The sequence below is a fragment of the Pleurodeles waltl genome, chromosome 1_2 (genome assembly GCF_031143425.1).
Source record: "Pleurodeles waltl isolate 20211129_DDA chromosome 1_2, aPleWal1.hap1.20221129, whole genome shotgun sequence".
Classification (NCBI taxonomy): domain Eukaryota; kingdom Metazoa; phylum Chordata; class Amphibia; order Caudata; family Salamandridae; genus Pleurodeles; species Pleurodeles waltl.
Genome location: NC_090437.1, coordinates 107,791,083 through 107,810,918, shown reverse-complemented (window position 1 = coordinate 107,810,918; position 19,836 = coordinate 107,791,083). Strand labels below are relative to the sequence as shown.

At 46.7% G+C, this 19,836-nt stretch overlaps 1 protein-coding gene across 2 annotated transcripts in view; it reads right to left on the bottom strand.

The window, feature by feature from the left end:
• ERCC3 (ERCC excision repair 3, TFIIH core complex helicase subunit) overlaps window positions 1-19,836 on the bottom strand; it is a 733,178-nt gene that overhangs the window by 25,635 nt on the left and 687,707 nt on the right. For both annotated transcript variants that reach the window (XM_069236738.1, XM_069236742.1), the window contains one exon: window positions 6,683-6,832. In XM_069236738.1, coding sequence (XP_069092839.1) covers window positions 6,683-6,832 — 150 coding nt within the window. The remainder of the gene's footprint in view (window positions 1-6,682; window positions 6,833-19,836) is intronic.

The following is a 19,836-nucleotide window of genomic DNA, read 5'->3' as shown; positions in this document are numbered from 1 at the left end:
AGCGCAAAGGGATACAATGCATGCATTGCTCCATTTTGTAAATATGGCACGGCGTTTTTGGCCTTTTAATGCCACATTAGCGTAAAAAAATAACGTTAATGTGGCGTTAGAAAGGCTCTAGGGGCTTTTAAATATGCCCCTATATTTTAAGTGGCTAGCTGAGCAGATTAGGAAAGCCAGCCTTTACAAGTGCTTTAAAACACATGAATGTATGTGAAAGGGGAGCGATGGAGAGATGAGGGGCACATTCGCCGGGTGGTAATGAGTGAAACCGAGGAGGAGGTCATGGGGCGGAGGATGCCACAATGAACTGTCGCATAGGGCGCCAGCAGTCCTAAAGCTGGCCCTGATCGTAGGTGGCCTCCTCCCGCCGGTGTGCCTGGGAGGTGTGGTCCTGTTGAGACCTTCACTCAGTGATCAAAAGCAGAGTGTTGCGCGCAGCCGAACCGCGAGTCTTAATTTATGCGCCTTCGGGCACAGAAGAGCGCCGTAGGTGGCCTCCTCCCATCGGTGTGCCTAGGAGGTGTGGTCCTGTTGAGCCCTTCATCCCTGTGGTCAAAAGCAGAGTGTTGTAATTGAAGTTATTTTCCCAAGTGCCGTTCACTTCTTCCCTCCATCAGCAGGTTCTCTGAAGAGACTCCACCGAACAGAGAAGAGTTTGCCTCCTCCGTCCTCGTCCAGGAGTACACAGGAATTCACTCAGCAAGACTTCTTGGCTTCACAACCTCAGTCATCTGCCAGGGGAGCGCTGGAATAGTTATGCTGTTTAAAGCCAGAACTTTTTGTTTGGAGTCACCTGCAGAGTCTGAGACCCCACAGACTAGGCCAGCCCCCCACGGCTGCTCTGACCCCTACACGAAATTCAAATATTGCCACATTACTCCCAGGCACCGATCAGTTTCGGTTTGTAAACTCTCTGGATGACATGAGATAGCAGTAAATTGAGCCAGACTTCCTCTGCTGAATCAAAGACGGTTGTATTTGTCACTACGCAAGTAAATAGGATTCGGTTAGTTTAGAGAACAGAAAGAAGAAAACCAGTAAGAGGTTATACAACCCTGTCGCCACACTTTTATCCTTTCCCCACTTTGTAATATAATCATGGAATGGAGATGAGTCTAGTACAACTGGGAAAGGACCTAGCCTGTACTGAATCAGAGTGACATAATTGTGCAGTGGTGAGAAAGTGGAAGGTGATATTCCAAGCATATTACAGCAATTGCCTTCAAAGTTTTGTGCTTCAAGATGTCATTCAGTGTATGTGTGCACATGAAAATTCATTTCTCCGGCAAGACAAGAACTGCTGGGTCCATGATCAAGAAGTAAGCTAGAGATCACATCCTAACAGGAGAGCAGACCCAGCAATCTGTAGTGATTGCCTTGTAACTGGAAAGGAGAGGCCTCCTACAAGAAGCAGGGAATAGTGCAGAGGGAATGAGTCAAAGAGGCTTTGATTTGGCAGATGTTGAAGACCTTCTGATCCCCCTCCGCCCTGAGCGCGATACATTTGTTAGGATGTTCGCAGTGGCTGAGAAGGCTGGTAGGACTCTTAATTCTTGAAGAAACTGCAAAACTGTAAGTACTATTATTGAAACTGTTCTTCACCAGGGTGGCTAAGGCCAGTGAGCTAGCCATAGGTTGACTCTTTCTAAAGAGCTATCAGGAAGGCTCGTGAATAAATGGCATTCCCATTAATGTTGCTTGGACATCTCCAGAGAATCCTGCAGCGTGAATCCAAACATGGTGGTGCAGGATAACAGTTGTGGCCACAGATCAAGCAGCATGTCAGCAACATCCATAATACTCCTCAAGATCTGTTTGGAAACATGTAGACCATTACCGCCTAAATCTAAAAACAGCTCCTGCAAATGATAGGGAAGATTCACAGTGTTTTCCACATCCAGGCAGAATCCAGCATTCACATAAGGAGGAAAAAGGTTATCCGTCTCCAAACCATCATTTTATGTCCAGCAATAGCAATCAGGCATGGGAAGAGCATTTGAGTTTGATCAAATAATTCTTCCATCCAGGCAAATCTGGACTTTTTCTTTTGCCATTCGTACAGTGTAAGCCAACTTTGAAAGAGAAAGTGGTGCTGAAATCAGCTTCAATGGCTGTACCAGTGATGGCATAATGGGTGGGACTGAGTGTAATTCTCAGCGCCTTGGAACTTATAGGCTTCTTCAGAAGTGGCTCCAAGTCAGAGCCTATGCCGGAAAAGATCTAGGCAACGTCACAGTCCATGGAAATTTGTAACCTTTTATTTTCCAACACCATTGCCCTGGGTAGGGGTTGGTGGAGGGTGAGGAGGGAGACTACGACATACAGACACCGCTAGTGAACAAGCAACGTCTTCCTCTAACGTAGAAAATCAGAAACAACTTAATTGAGCAATAAAGGTTGCCTATTCAGCTGTTAGCTTGAGTGAACTGACCTGTTTCCCTTATCATAAAGACCAAAGTCACTTCTACAGATTCTACTAGTAATCTGGGTAGAAAAGCAGAAAGTTGCAAGCCCTGAGTTTAATAGCTAGGAATGTGAAAAAGCTGGTGAGCACCGTTGGCACAGATCTGAAATACTAGATGTATTGGAGATTGAGGAGGATGTAGCACACAGCGATCAGGATGCAGTCAGTGGTCTAAAGAGAAATAGAAATCACTTGAGCAGAACCGTCTGTAATAGCTGCTAAATCACATTAGAACTAATCAAGAATGCACAAGTCATACGACGCAACAGAGTCTGCAAGGATTAAAAACCCTAAAGTAGATCCTTCAATCATAGGAAGAAAAGATGGGAACCTATACTCAGGTCTAAGTACCTAGTTTGCTACATAAACTAACTCATCATAGTACATGGTAAGGATACAAACAACAGGGTTGCAGGATGGTGATTGTCGGACTTCATTCAGGAGGGCTACTGGCTAGACAGGGGCTACTGGGCCCCAATCATGGTGGATGAGGTTCCTTGCCACTGATGTCAAGGGGTTCGTCCTACAATGGCTCTGCAAAATAGGTGAAATACAACCCTTCCTGAACTTGATTCTCAGGGGAGTGAAGGTAGGTAGGACCTAATGCCTTTACAGTTTTTGGACTCTGCAGAGACATGATCCAGGTAAATTAACACAGTGTAGAGCAAGAATTCAGTTTCTTTCTTAGATTCTTTTTGTTTTCTTGCCTACTCCAAAGGAAAAAGTGTGCTTTTCTCTATTTCCACTCTTCAGGTAAGTCTTTTAATTTATATTCACCAAGGTCATGTTCTCAATGAATTTTCAGGGGTGTAGTGTAGGGGGCAAGAGCACAAAACTCAAATGAAATCAACTGTCAACCAAAAGACACCATAACGTAATGTCAAGCTTTCACTGCTTACCTTTATTTTACAAAAGAAAGGACCTTATTCTGACAGCAAAACTAAATACTACACAATTCAATAGGAATCACAATTACACGGTTGTAATCTCAGTTACAATCTTCAGAACAATACTCTTCCCCAGTTCTAAATCATCGCTAAAATCTACTGTCTTCCAGAATGATGCAGACATAAGCATGAATTATGCACAGATCACTCCTATTTACCCCATTAGTTAAATGAGCAACAGTACTTATCCCAGATGTTCAAAAAGTCCTAAGTCCGCGCACCGGTTTGCTCTGCACATGTTTAGTCCCTTGTTCAGTTTCACTTCACCTGCTCGATGGGTGTTGGAGATCTGGTGTTCAGTGGGTGCCGCTCCCATCTCCACTCTTTGCAGATTTGCACTGCAGTGGCCTCAGTGGCAACCACCCTTTGGAGCAGTAATTGCTTGACAGAGCCAGCATGGCAGGTCCTGCACAACGTCACGGCTTCAGCAGCTCTCTGGGCCAGTTCAGCAGTGGTGATGGGTTGCAGCCTTCTAGGGCAAGAGACCCACTTTAGCAGTAATGCAACTCTTCTTCAGCGCATGCAGCAGGACTAGTTCTCAGAGCCGCGACGACTGCCCCATGATGGTGGTGGGGCTCCTACTTGTAAAGGCTTGCTGTATTTCACACGGAAATGCTGAGTTGACTGGGGGACCTTCTAACAGCAAACGTTGCTTAAGGATTTGCTCTCTAGAGCGGTCTGCTTTCTTTGGATGTTTCTCACAAAGATGTTGGGCTTCCCTTCATGGGCAGTCTCTTATCCTGCACGTCCAACCACTCTCTTTCAGCCGGCAGACTGCAATCTAAGCATGTGGCAGACCCAAGGCTCCGCCAGCAAACAGTACAAGTTTCAGGTAATGTTCATTCACCTCTGTGACACAGGCTGTCATGCAGATACCGGCCATGGTCCAGCAGTAGGGCTTTGATTAGTCTGTGGCAAGCTCCCATCCTTGGTCATTAACTTCGAAATGGAACAGTGAAGGTTCAGATCACACTTTATAACACATTTTCCAGACAGGATGTGGATCCACTGTCTAAAGCTTCCGAATGTTTGGTGTCTCTTTCAAATGTAATTTTCTGGATGTTCCTCAGACACTACCTTTGTGCAGGGTGATGACCCCCTGCCCCCCCCTACCCATTACCCCCCCCCACCCTCCCCACACACACACACACACACACACACACACACACACACACACACAGCAGGTAGCAACAGGGCTGGCTCCTCCAAACTGGAGTATCCAGACCAAGGGCACAGTGAAGTTCAGATATCTGCACTTGGCTGACATCTTCCTGAATCCTTCTTAAGGACAGACAAAAGTGATGACCCTTCCAAGAGACTTCCTCACATCAAACTACAATCCCATCCCATACTTCACCCCCTACCATCTACCAAACTGCAGCACTCAGGAAGCCTGATTAGCAATCCTTTGCCAACAATGCCCTCACTGAATTTCTAAATGTATCTCTGGCTCCATCCTCCTTACTTCACTGTTTGGATTTCCACCATCCATCCACAGAAATGAATGGAATAAACCTCCACAGCCCAGCGAAGCTAAGTCTGTTCTGTGACATACTCAAGAAAGGGCATACAAAATGGATCCCACTGGTCATAGTACTCAAACCCTCACAACATACAAAGTCCTACTACCACATACATAAATGCCACTACAAAGTTCTGGATTTCACATGACAGCGAAACTTTACAAGACAGTAAACAGTAGGCTTATCTGTCCTTACTGTAGAGCAAAACGCCAATAACCAGTATGCATTAATGCCATTTCGAGAAGGTAGGTAGGACCTAATGCCTTTAAAGTTTTTGGACACTGCAGAGACATGATCCTGATAAATGAACACAATGTAGAACAAGAATTCAGTTTCTATCTTAGATTCTTGTTGTTTTCATGTCTACTGCAAAGGAAAAGGAGTGCCAGCCATTCATTTAAGGACAGTAAAAGGATATTAAGGCCCTTATGGATCACAATAAATGCACAACTCATAAAGGAATGGCTGCGATAACTGAATAATAGAATCATGCACATAAAATGCCAACTTTTAAGCAGGCACGTCCCCTGCACTATGGCGAAGGAGCGTTGATCCCCGCCAGCAGCAGCAGCTGCCAACCTTTTACCTTAAACATAGTTTATTATGGTTTTATTGTTAAAGGGGTGGGGCCATGGGACGTGACAAGAAGGTGCGCATGTATGTTTGGCCGGCCGTCTCGGGCTGGCCAAACGCACATAGGTCTCTCCAACCCGGCACTGTGTTGGAGACAACAGGCAGAGGCTACCACTCTGCCTCGGAGCAGCCTGGCTGGGTGCTATGTCCAATCCTGCCAGCAGCATGAAAGTAGGGTTAGGACTGACCGCAGGGCAGGCTGGGAGCCTGTGCGTGCAGTGGAAGAAGAAGAGCAGAGCTGCATGGGTGTAGGGAATCAGATATGTGATTTATTTATTTTTTTAATTATTTGTCGCTGTCCCCCAATTCCCCCGCCACACCACGCACAGCCCTGCTTCCATGCTGCGAGCTGCTCCTGCTTTTAAGTAAGTTACAAAAAACAGGTATGTTTTAATTAAGTTACATTTGAACAGCTATCATTTTTCTCTCTGACCTCTACCCCTACAAAGGTTTTAAATTTTGAGGAGGTGTATTATAGACAGTAGCTGTACTTCGCTTTAAGGAAAAAAGGCTTACACACATGCAGATAACACAGCATTCTGCCTTCAGTATAAGATTTGGCGAAACAGAGGAATACATATTTCATTTTCGTTTGGGACCCTGCAAAGGTTGATTGCCTCTGCTCAGAACATCTTCAGGACACTGTGGTGCACTTGATGTCCACAACATTCCTTCAGGCTGGAAGGGCACAGTGTCTGGTAATCGTTCATTAGTAATAAAGCCACCATCTACAAAACCTTTGTTGCAGTGGCTCTAGTACCTACAGACATGACTTTAAACATGGGAAGTATATCTAGTCATAAAAATAACGTTTTTATCAACTATTAATGCATTTCAGAATCGGTTTCCACAGATAGTGAAGGAGCAGAAAATGCAGTGCCCTGAAGTACAGGTCATCTGTGAAACAGTGCCCAGTTCTAAAACGTACAATGTAGTTTCTTAACACACTTTTGTTGTAGCACATGCATGGATCAAAGAGAAAATCTAACGGGACTTAACATGTGCCCATCACTGGCTGCTGGGTTTAAAGACTGCAACAATGTGTTGACACAAAAAAGAAAGCAAAGTATCACTGCAAGTAGATGGCAAACATGGTATTTTATTTTGTCTACCTGAGTCTTAGAGCCATATTCTCCTGCTACCACCTCCTCCTCGGCATCAAGGTCAGAAGCTGCCAGAACCTTCTGGAGAAGTTGCTGCTGCTCTTCTTTAGTGGAGTATGCAAGTTCTTCCTCCTCCATCCCAGCAAGCTTTGTAATCACCTAAAAGATGAAATCAAATTACAGAGAATGTGATTTTGCAGGAAAATGGTACCAATTCTGAATCTACTAGAAACTTTGCAATTCGTTCTGAATCATGTGCAACCTTCTGGTGAGTTTTTGGTTGATCCGGCCACAGAAGGTGTTCCTATAGTAAAGCTTGTTGGTGCCCAGGGCATGCATGATGCTTTTCTCTGTGCTGATTATAAGCCATTTGAAAATCCTCCTGAGCATCTTCAAGGTATAGAAGCATGAGAAGGTGACGGCATTGACTTGGATGGTCATGTAGAGTTTGCCCGAGGATCAGTCCTAGCTCTGCTGGCCACCCGGTGGAGTCCCACTGTTATGTGCTCCTCCCAAAGATCACAATTTCCGTCTTGTCTGTGTTCAGCTTTAGGCAGTTTGTCTTTATTCAGTGGCTGATTTCAGTCATGCAGGCGTTGAACTTGATCGGGGTACTAGGCGCCTTGTCCATGAAGATGAGAATGAATTGCATGTCATCAGTATAGGAAAGGAGGTTGATATTGTGAGAGCAGGTGATGCTAGCTAGAGGGATCAAGTATGCGTTGAAGAGGGTTTGGCTCAAGGAAAATCCCTGCGGAAATCTGCAGATCAGGTTGCAAATGGGGCCCATACAGGAAATTCGAACATGTGTGCTGCAATGAGCCAAGAACAGCCATTGAGCAGTCTAAGGAATTCTTAATATAGTAAGGGAAGAGAAAAACCCAAAGTTGAGGCCCAATTTTGAGTTTGGCAGACATGTTACTTCATCACAAACGCAACAGATATCGGTCTGCCATATTATGATGTCCACAAGATACAATGGAATCGTAATATAGCGGATGGGCTATCCATCACATTTGTGACGGAGTAGCCCCATCCGCCAAACTCTAAATTAGGCCCTTAGTCATTTTGGGCTGGCACCCATCGTTCCCAAACACTGGAACATTAACTGGGATTAGATCCTAACCAGGGACATTTTTGTATCCCCTACCAGTGTCGAAGTAAATTCAACTGACTGGACAATAATCAATTCAGAAATTTGGTTCGAATATCTTTAGTTTTCTATCGCTTGAGAAACACGAGAAGAGCAGTAAGGGTAAGACTGTCTTTATTTTAACCTTGTGAGTGGGAGACAATATTTAATTTCAAGTGCCTACCACCACACCATTTTAATAGTTCTGATGAGCATTATGTTGCAACAATACACTGACAATACTGCAGGTAGTAGATTAAGTATGTCAGTATACAGTCTGCACATCAGTTACAGTTTTAAAATTAGGTAGGATGTTAGAATCAATTATAAAACAGTAAAATAAAAAAATGCAATCTTGATTAAGTGCCTGACTCAAAACAGTTTTAAAAACAACCTTTCAATGGAACTAGCAGCAGTGTAAAAAAAGGACCGAATGGTCTTACTTCTCATAAAACTTTGCAGTTGGGTTGTTTTCTTAACTGATATATCCATAAACTCTGACCATTCAGACCGCCCATGTATTTAGGTAGATACCAATATATACCACTATTATGATGAATAAAAAAATGTATTACAATTAAAAGGGAATGTCACTTACTTGTATCCCAAGTTCTGTGTCATAGGAATTGTCATTGCAGTCATGAATATTGGAATAATTGTCACCTGTGTGCCGGGATCCCAAAACGCTTCAATTTTTACACTTGACCTACTAGGTATACATCTAGCTTTGTACAATGTAGATAACCACACCTAACCCTAAGACAACATTTTCTAGATTTTTGGAAGTCTTTAACAGCCTAATAAAGTGACAACCTTAGATAATGTAACACTGCTGTATACTCCCAATGCTGACACCTGAAAAACCTGAAGAAAAATTAAGGAAAATGCAGGCAGATAGGGAGCACTGCGATGATGGCTCCCAATAATACACTGCACCTTTAAGAATCCAGCAACTTTCCAACAAGAATAGGTCTTGTACTAGCAGTTGGCTCATAGGAACAAGTTCTTTGTAACACCCATAGGAAGAAATAAACTAGTGGGGTATGCACCAGTCATTTACTGGAAACCAAGGCAGAGGAAAGGTAATTTACAATTTTAATGAAGATGCCTATGATGCAGAACTAGGCATTCAAAGTAATTTTTCTTTCTGCATCGTAGACATCTTCATTTAAAATCAGAAATGTTAGAATAGAGTAGCCACCTTCTGCACACTAGATCCCAGTATCAACGAAAGAATGGACGTATCTCAAACCTAGTTGTTTTTGGAAAATTTTCAACTAAAAAGGTTTTTCAAAGTGACTTTTCAACTCCTACCTCTGCCTTTGCACCCAGGTCTAAACAATGTTTAGCAAAGGTATGGAGAGCTTTTTAAGTCGCACCTTTATATATTCATTTATCTTCATAACTGCTTTTCCCTAAGTGGAAGGCACACCAGGTATTTCTGTCAATATTTACTTTGTTAACTGACTGCCAAAATAAACACAATACAAAGGACAATCCATCTTGCTGCAGACTGCTTTGACATGGTTAGGCATACATAAAGCGCCACAGCCCATAAGGAGATGATAAAATTTTCTGATATTGTTAATCCTGTCTAGACAGGAATGTACGACTCTCTTCACATCTCGAAAATGGAGAGATCAGTCACAAGGGGCTGAAGGAGTATTACATTTTTTTAACATTTTATTTAAAGTGTGTTATGCCCTTTCTGCACAGAGTCTGGCTTGGAAAGACGACGAAAACTCAATAGTTTGGTTAACGTGAAAAGGGGAAATCATTTTGGGAAGGAACTTTGGATTCCAAAACAGGAACCGCATCTCACTGGTGAGAATTACATTAAGGTTCCAAGAGAGTGCTGGTGGTGTCCTTGGAGGATGACTCTAAAGGCTCTCCATGAAGGCCTTGATAACTGGAATCCTAAAAGGGGACAAATGCTCCCTATTCTGCATATTGGTTGCTACTGCAGCTATGTGTTGACAAATAGATGCCTAAGCCGGAAATGCAACAAGTACCAAACGATATCCTGCACAGAGACTTTGTGGAAGTCTGTGTGTTCATAAATGCAATAGTGGACCAATATTTTCCCCTTAGTTGCATAACAGGCGCATGTGGTAGGTTGGCAAGCCTAGAAGGATTTGCATATACTCCTCTTAAGTTTCAGGTAACCAAACTCTGAGAATTCAGATGCCATATAGCCAAATTCAGTTGCCTGTGGTCTGGGAGTCAGATGATCTGACATCAGCTGCAGTTTTCCTTGTGGATGTACAGATATTTCCAGAAGCATGGAGTACCAAGTTTGTCTGGCTCACGCTGGTGCTAGCTGGATGAGGGTATTTAATCCTTGCCTTATTTTCTTCGTGACATTTGGGATATGGGTAAGTGGAGCAAAAGCATAAGCAAACACTTGTAACCATTTAAACCACTGTGCTATGCCCAAGGACTGTGAATGTGGTTACCTGAAGGCGAACTTTGGTTATTTTGCGATGTGGTAGACAGATCGAGGGTCGCACTGGTAAAATTACTTTTAGAGGTTTTGGAGATTCATCTCTCCCTAAAGGACTTGATGCATCCTGCTTAGAATATCTGCAAAGTTGTTGTCCACTACCAGAACATGTTACGCTAGCAGCTGGAAATGATGCTGAATGACAGATCTCCTGAGTCAGTGCAGAAAGCTAGAATGAGTGAATGCCCATCTGCTTCTGGATCTAATACATTGCTGTAATATTGTATGTCTCTATGAGGACAGTTTCAGGTCAAATGAATCTGTAAAAAGCTCTGAGGGATATACTGATCACCAAAAGCTCCACTTAATTTATATGGTAACTCTGTGGTTGTAGCATCCTGGTAACCTGCAGAGTCATGTAGTTTAGGTGTGCTCCCAACCCTATGAGTGAGGCGTCTGCTGTAAATGTCACCTGCGCGGTGGTACAGAAAACACCTGCCCAGCAAAAAGTACTTGCTTTTCCTCCACAGGAGTGAATGCCGAATCCTTGGTTGTGGTGACCCTCCGCTTGTGATCACTAGCTCACTAGATACACTTGCAAGGGACACATGCAGCCTAGCATATGAAACTATCATCCTTAACAGTCTCATTACTATTCTCACCACGAAAGGACATTGTGTCAGGAAAAAACACAACAGCTTTTGGAATGGCATCACCCTCTTTTGGTTAGGGCAGGCTCTCCCTGTGACACCATTCAGAACAGACCCTAAAAATGACTGAACCTGCAGGGGCTACAAATGAGCTTTTTTGGAACTGATAGCGAAGTCTAGCCAGTGCTATTGGTCAGCAACCTTGGGAAACCGCTGAGCAGAGGCGCAAAGAACATTCACATGAAGACTGTTGAGACCAAATTAAGGTTGCATTGCGGCATAAGAGGTAACACATGTAGGAGTCTTTTATAAAAAAGCTTCACAAACGTGATTAATTGGCCAGGTAAACACTGAAAGGCCAAAAATGCAGACAAATAATGCAAATAACCCTCGAAATTACACACGGCAAACACCCTGCGAAGCCGTCAATAAAAACAGCAGATAATCAACTAGCTTGGCCAGAAAAGGATCAACCTGGTGGTACACACCAGTTATGAACTTCTCCCAATGACCAGAATAGATTTTGTAAACAGGTGCTGAACAACAAGATTATAATCCATCACTTTGGTGGGCAAATCAAAACCACCCTTCTAATTCCAATCAACCGGCACACATGGTAATGTACGTTGTGGAGTTTCAGGTGCAGAACCCTGCCTTGTTGAGACGGGAGGTTCTCCTGAAGAAGTAGGCAGAGCGGAGGGTAAAGGCTCAGGATCAGCAGGTTGGAGTACCACACTCTTATGGCCCTATCTGGGACTATTAGGATGAGTTGAACTCAGTTCATACTGACCTTCATCAAAACTCGCAATTAGTAGCAGTGGTGGAAAAGCACACAGGAGACTGCAGTTTCCTGTCCAAATGCAGGAGTAAACCAGAAGAACGAGTTACTTACCTTCGGTAACAACTTTTCTGGTGGATACATTAGCTACCTGTGGATTCCTCACCTAATGAATACTCCCATGGCGCCAGCATTCGACGGAAATCTTCTTCCTAGTCTCTGCACGTCGACGAGGACGTCACTCTAGCCCAAGCGACGCCGTCTGACGTCATACAGGCAATAAGAGGTCCTCGACGACGTGCCGACGTCAGTACCAACATTTTTTACGTGCATGAGAACAACCACCCAATGCAATGAAAGAGCAAGGCAACATCCCATAACCTTGTAAAATACACAATATTGCAATGAATAGCTGTAAATTTAATATAACAAACAAATATATGCAAATCATGTATGTACACAAAGATATATACATATATATATATACAGATAAATATACACAAGTATCCATATATACAACGTCTATTGCAACCTTGAAGACCAAGAGGAGCGCACTCAAGGATTACTTGGTAAGACCAGAAAGGCAACGGGGAGGCGGGTGGCACTGTGAGGAATCCACAGGTAGCTAATGTATCCACCAGAAAAGTCGTTACCGAAGGTAAGTAACTCGTTCTTCTGATGGATACAACTACCTGTGGATTCCTCACCTAATGAATAGAGTCCCAAAGCAGTACCACGCCCGGTGGCGGGTGCCTAAATGGTCAAACCAAGAAATCCTGCAGCACTGACCGTGCAAAATGGCCGTCCCTTCTGACCTCAGAGTCCAAACAGTAATGTTTCGCAAAAGTGTGAAGGGACGACCAAGTTGCGGCCTTGCAGATTTCAACCACAGGAACACCTCTGGCCAAGGCCGAAGTGGCCGACTTAGCTCTGGTGGAATGAGCTCTAATGCCCTCAGGAGGGTCCTTCTTTGCCAAAGAGTAACAGATTTTAATGCAAAGAACCACCCACCTGGAGAGTGTTCTCTTGTGGACTGCCTTTCCTCTCCTCTTGCCCACGTACCCGATGAACAGCTGATCCTCCAGCCTGAAATCCTTTGTTCTATCAATAAAGAAGCTCAACGCCCTCTTTGGGTCCAGACGGTGCAGTCTTTCTTCCTCTTTAGAAGGATGAGGCGGAGGATAGAACGTGGACAAAGTAATTGTCTGAGCCAAATGGAAGGGTGAAACAACCTTCGGGAGGAAAGCAGCCTTGGTCCTCAACACCACCTTATCCCCATAAAAAGTTGTATAAGGGGGCTTTACCGATAAGGCCTGCAACTCACTCACTCTCCTTGCAGATGTTATAGCTACCAGGAAAACTGTTTTTATAACCAAATACCTTAAGGGGCAAGAATGCATAGGCTCAAAAGGGGACCCCATAAGGAAGGTCAGGACCAAGGACAAATCCCATTGCGGCATAACGAATGGTTTTGGAGGATATTTATTTAGAAGACCTTTCAAGAATCTGATAACAATAGGGGATTTAAATAACGATGGTTGGTCTGGAAGACAAATGAAGGCTGACAAGGCCGACAAATAACCCTTAATGGTAGCCACTGCACAACCTTTCTGCGCTAGAGACAGAGCAAAAGACAAAACGTCCGATAGATGAGCATGTAAGGGATCAATCTGCCTCTCTCCACACCACGCAACAAATTTAGACCACCTATTAGCGTAGATAGATTTAGTGGAGTGTCGCCTGGCCGCTAATATAACATCCACTACATCAGGCGGGAGAGAGAAGGAACTCAGGTTGCCCCGTTCAATCTCCAGGCATGTAGGTGCAGACTCTGGAGGTTGGGGTGTAAAACCTGCCCCTGCGACTGTGAGAGGAGGTCTGCCCTGAAAGGGAGACGGAGCGGAGGGCACATTGAGAGTTGGAGAAGGTCGGAGTACCACACCCTCCTTGGCCAATCCGGAGCTATTAAGATGACTAGCGCCCGGTCTTGGCGAATCTTCCTCAATACTCGAGGAATCAAGGGTATGGGAGGAAACGCGTAAAGCAACTGGCCGCACCAGGTTATTTGAAACGCGTCCCCAACGCTCCCTGCATCGGATACTGGAGGCTGCAGAATAACGGACAATGCGCGTTCTCCAGAGTGGCAAACAGATCTACCCGAGGAAACCCCCACCTTTGGAAGATCAAACGGGCTTGATCTGGATGGAGACGCCACTTGTGGTCTGCCGAGAATTGGCGACTGAGACCGTCCGCGCATACATTCAAGACCCCGGCCAGATGATTTGCTACCAAGCAAATCTGATGGTCCTTTGCCCAGGACCATAGTCGAAGAGCTTCTCTGCAGAGAAGGTACGACCCTACTCCTCCCTGTTTGTTTATGTACCACATCGTGGTAGTGTCCGTCAGGACCTGTACCGACTGACCACGAAGGGAAGGGAGTAAGGCCTTGAGAGCCAGACGTACAGCCCGTAACTCTAACAGATTGATATGAAACATCTGCTCCTCTGGAGACCAAAGGCCTTTGATCTCCAGATCCCCCAGATGAGCTCCCCACCCTTGAGTGGAAGCATCCGTTATGACCGTGGCCACTGGTGGCGACTGCGCGAACGGCTTTCCTTGTGAAAGATTGTTGCTCGCAATCGGCCACTTCAAGTCCACAGCAGCATCTCTGGAGATCTTGACAGCACCTTCTAGATCTCCTTTGTGTTGAGACCACTGCCTTCGGAGGCACCACTGAAGAGCCCTCATGTGCCAGCGAGCATGCGTGACCAACAGAATGCAGGAGGCAAACAGACCGAGCAGACGAAGGACCTTGAGGACTGGAACTACCGCTCCATTTCGAAACATTGGAACCAATTCCTGAATATCTTGAATCCGCTGAGGCGGAGGAAAGGCTCGACTCAATGTTGTATCCAGTACTGCCCCTATGAACAGGAGGCGCTGAGAGGGCTCCAGGTGAGATTTGGGCTCGTTCACCGAAAAACCCAGGTCGAACAACAACTGAGTCGCTGACTGCAGATGATGCGACACAAGCTCCGGCAACTTGGCTTTGATCAACCAGTCGTCCAAGTAAGGGAATACTGCTATCCCTTTCCTTCTGAGCTCTGCCGCAACCACCGACATCACCTTCGTGAAGACTCGAGGTGCTGAAGTAAGACCAAACGGAAGGACCGCAAACTGATAGTGCTGCGATCCCACCATAAACCGGAGATACTTCCTGTGTGACTTGAGTATCGGGATATGAAAGTAAGCATCCTGCAAGTCGACAGACACCATCCAATCTTCCTTGTTCAACGCCAAAAGCACCTGAGCTAGGGTCAGCATCTTGAACTTTTCCTGTTTGAGGAACCAATTCAAGATCCTCAGGTCCAGGATTGGTCTCAACCGACCATCCTTCTTGGGAATCAGGAAATACCTTGAGTAACAACCTCGACCCCTTTCCTGCTCTGGGACCAACTCTACCGCGCCCTTTGAAAGGAGGACTTGTACCTCCTGTTCTAGCAATAGGAGGTGTTCTTCTGAACAATAAGATGGGCGGGCGGGATGAGGGGCGGGAACTCCCGAAAAGGAAGAGTGTAGCCTTTTCCCACAATACTAAGAACCCAAGTGTCCGTTGTAATAGTCTTCCACTTGCGGAGAAAATGCTGTAATCTTCCCCCTACAGGAGAGGAGTGAGTGGGAAATGGTGGAAGCCTAAGGCTGCTTTCCCTGCTGCACCCCTCCAGAGGACGAGGAAGAGGCAGAGTGCTGCTGAGAGGCTCCTCTGGTGCGGGCCCTCCCTCTCCCTCTGAAAGATCTATAGGGATGGGAAGAGGTAGGTTGCTGGAATCTCCCCCGAAAGGAAGAGGAGGAAGAGCCACGCCCAAATCCCCGAAACCTTCTGAGAATCCTGGAAGAGGCAGAGGAAGAAGGAGCTTGGAGTCCTAGCGATTTGGCTGTGGCCCTGCTCTCCTTAAAACGTTCCAAGGCCGAATCTGCCTTGGCGCCAAACAGCTTGTCCCCATCAAAAGGGAGATCCAATAGGGATGACTGCACATCTGCAGAAAACCCCGAATTACGGAGCCAGGCCTGTCTCCTTGCCACCACAGTCGTGCCCATTGCTCTGGCCACCGAGTCGGTCGTGTCCAGCCCAGACTGAATAATCTGGGTCGCGGCAGCCTGGGCATCTGAAACAACATCCAAAAGACCCTGGGGAAGCTCCGTAAATGATGAGGAAATGTCATCCATAAGAGCATGAATATATCTCCCCAGGATACAAGTTGCGTTGGTGGCCTTCAATGCCAGACTGCAGGACGAAAAGATGTTCTTGGACTGCGCATCCAGTTTCTTCGAGTCCCTGTCCCCAGGCACCGTCGGGAAAGAACCAGGCGCTGATTTGGATGAACAGGAGGCCTGCACCACCAAGCTCTCCGGTGTAGGGTGCCTAGAAAGAAAGCCATGGTCAGTTGGTGCAGCTCGATACCTCCTGGCTACGGCTCTATGAACCGCTGGGGAAGATACTGGTCTCTTCCACACCTCTAGCACCGGATCCAGCAAAGCGTCATTAAACGGCAATAGAGGCTCTGCCGCAGCTGAGGCCGGATGAAGCACCTCTGTCAGAAGGTTCTGTTTTGTCTCTGCCACCGGCAAAGGCAGGTCCAGAAAATTAGCTGCCTTCCGTACCACTGCGTGAAAGGAAGCAGCCTCCTCCGTGTATTCCCCTGGAGACGAAAGATCCCACTCAGGGGAAGTGTCCAGCCCACTGGCTGTATCTAGACCATGCAGTCCATCACCCGAGTCCTCTAGTTCTCCTTCTTCCAGGACTCGTTGGTACTCCTGCTCCTCTAATAAACAGAGAGCACGTCTCCTCGAATGAAGCCTCTGCTCGATACGCGGAGTCGACAATGCCTCCGCCGAAGCCGAAGATCGGCGCCGATCTTCAGAAGCCACCGACGCCGTGTCCGGCGCCACAGGTAGCTTCGGCGCCGATGAAAGAGCACTCGGAGCAGATGGACCCACCGGAGTCACAGGACGAAATCCTGACGACGGAATGGAAATCTCCGGGACCAATCCCTCCGAAGTCACCGGAGCGGCCACCGGCGCCGACACCGGCGCCGAGCCCACGTTCCCAAAAGGGAGAAAGGGCATAAAGGGTGCCGGCCGTAGAGGCGCAGGATCACCCAATGAAAAGGCCAAAGGGCCAGCCGGAGCACCCCCTGGAGCCATCTGTTGGAAGATGGTATACATCGCATTTATGAATGCGGTACTATCGGCTCCAGGGGTGGGAAAAGCCGAATACTGGGGTGCCTGTATCGAAGGCGACCCCGACGCCGGCCTCGACGTCTGCGACGCCGGAGACAACACCAGAGGCTGCACCACTTCAATCACCGACGCCTGTCCAGGTGAAGTCGGTGACGCCGGAGAGGGCAACGGCGTCGATGGATGCGGCGTAACCGTGGGACTGACCTCCCAAGTCCTCCGGCGCCGATCCGAAGACCTGGAATGAGTCTCCTTGCTTGAATGGCGCCGTGATTCTCTACGGCGCCGGGAGTCTCGATGACGCCGATGCCTTGGCGAAGAAGACTTCTTATGATGTTTTTCTTTCTTCGACTTCGCCATAAACAACTTCGCCTCACGTCCCTTGAGGGCCTTTGGATTCATGTGCTGGCATGAATCGCAAGTCGAGACGTCGTGGTCGGAGCTTAAACACCAAAGGCAGTCGGAGTGAGGATCCGTAACTGACATCTTGCCCCCACACTCACGACAAGGCTTAAAACCCGACTTTCTCTGCGACATTATTACTGCAGCGAAGGACTACGCAGCAAAAATACACTGTAACCACGAAAGTAACAGTTGCTCCCTCGAAGATAACTGTTTCGAATGCACGGAAAAAGGGAACTGACGTCGGCACGTCGTCGAGGACCTCTTATTGCCTGTATGACGTCAGACAGCGTCGCGTGGGCTAGAGTGACGTCCTCGTCGATGTGCAGAGACTAGGAAAAAGATTTCCGTCGAATGCTGGCGCCATGGGAGTATTCATTAGGTGAGGAATCCACAGGTAGTTGTATCCATCAGAAACATCAGAATCATAAACTGAATGTCACAGACTTGCTGCAGGGTTGGAAAGGCATTGAAAGCAACTGTTTCAAGGATGGGTCCTTTTAAGAGAGCTGTCTTCTGCGTTGTTTGCACATGGGTGTCAAATTCTGTTCAGGGGGCACGGGGCAAGCAGGGGCTGCTGGGCCTTATTGTCTTGGTGCTGAGCCCACAGAGACTGCAGAGCCCACATGTGCTGCCTGGTGTGGTCCACCAGCAGGATGTAGTAAGCCAAGAAGCAGAGAAGCTTCAGAGCTGCTCTCACCAAGACCCAGGTCAAGGGTTGAAAAATCGGGATCATGACCCGAAGGTCTTTGACTAGTTGAGGCAGGATAAAGACTCAGAAAAATACCATGTGCAGAATGACTCCAATAAAAGAAGGCCCTTGTCAAGGAGTCAGATGTGACTTTGGCACATTGATGGAAAAGACAAACAATGACAGCATGTTCTCCATTTCGAAGTGGCTATGACTGCTTGAGCCAAGTCCGCATTCCATAGCCAGTTGTTGAGGTACGAGAAGACTGGCATTCCCAACCTTCACAGATAGGCTGCAACCATCAGCATCACCTTTGTGAACACTAGAGGGGCACTGGTAAGGCCAAAGGGGAACACAGTGAATTGAAAGTGCTCTTGGCCTATCTGAAACCTCAGGTAATGCTTGTGGGACTGTAGAAAGGAGATATGAAGATAGGCATCCTGCAAATCCAGTGCCACCATCCAGTCTCCTGGGTCCAAGCTGGACACAACTTGGGCCAGTGTGAGCATCCTGAACTTCGTTTCAGAGGAAGAAGCTCAAAGGATGCAAATCGAGGATAGGACGGATGTCTCCATCCTTTCTTGACACCAGAAAGTAGAAGGAATAATAGCCTGTCCCAATCTGTAATGCTGGCACTCTTTATATTGCTCCCATGGCCAAGATAACAGACTTCTTTACAGAGTATGGACAAGTGGTCCCTGGGAGGTACTGCTGTGTAGGTAGCACATCCCATGGATGGCACAGGAAGGGTAGGTAAGGGTAGGTTAAAACCATGTTCTAAGATCTAGAGCAACCACTGGTCAAATGTGATGCTCCTCTGCTCATGAAGTAAAAGTGGACAAGGCCTCGAACCAAGGCTGATCTAAAGTGGTTTTGTAGCAGCTTCGGAAAGGGGTTCAGGGTGGAACTTTGCCTCTAGGAGCCTGGACACGGTCAGTTTGGTCCTTGTCCTCTCCCTCAAATGAACTGAGAGGTCTTTTGTTGTTGAGGCATGTATTGGTGTTGCTTCTGCTGATATCCTCTACCAAAGCCTCCAAACAGGTGATACTGTTGGTGAGTCGGCTGAACAGGAGGAGCTAGGCCAAGAAAGTGAACAGTAGTGTTGCACTCCTTAAAACTCTCTGGGGCAGACTCCACCTTATCTCCAAATAGCCTAAAGCCATTGAAGGGCATGGCATGTAACCATGAGACTTCTGTACGTTCAAAGAATATCCCAGGGAGCAAACTCAAGCACAGTGGAATTCGGGCAAAATTGTGGCTTTACCCACCAGCAGAGGTTCTTGACTAGCTTTTCCAGAGTTGAGGACCTCCATAAGAAAGTTTGTCTTAACTTCTCTCGTTGGGAGAGTGAAGTCTAGCACATTGCTGCCCTCCTGATAACTGCAGAGCAGGAGATAGCCTCCCCCTTTGTCATGGGTGGGTTTGGGGGAACAATGTCAATATCTGATGAGGTGTATAATCCATTGGATTCCTGTAGGTCATCAGAAAGGTTGCAACCACCATAACAGTCATCAGTATTGCCCTCAACAGCATTGTCACCATCATAAGAACACATGTCTGGGTCTGAATGGGCATACTGGTGTGGTCTCAGTTGTGTTTTGGAGTCCAACAGAGTATTGGCTCTTTTTTCGGCATCAGTGACTTTGAGCTGGGACCAGAGCTAGTAGCGACGACCTCGAGAAGGGCACAAAACTCAAACTGAGACCATGTGGTACAGTTGGCATCAGGGAGGCATCCGCTGGTAGTAGCCCAACTGAAGGCCACCTATGATCCTTGGGGCCCGATAAAGAGCCTGAGGGACCAGGTGGGGCACAGAAGATGTTGTTTAA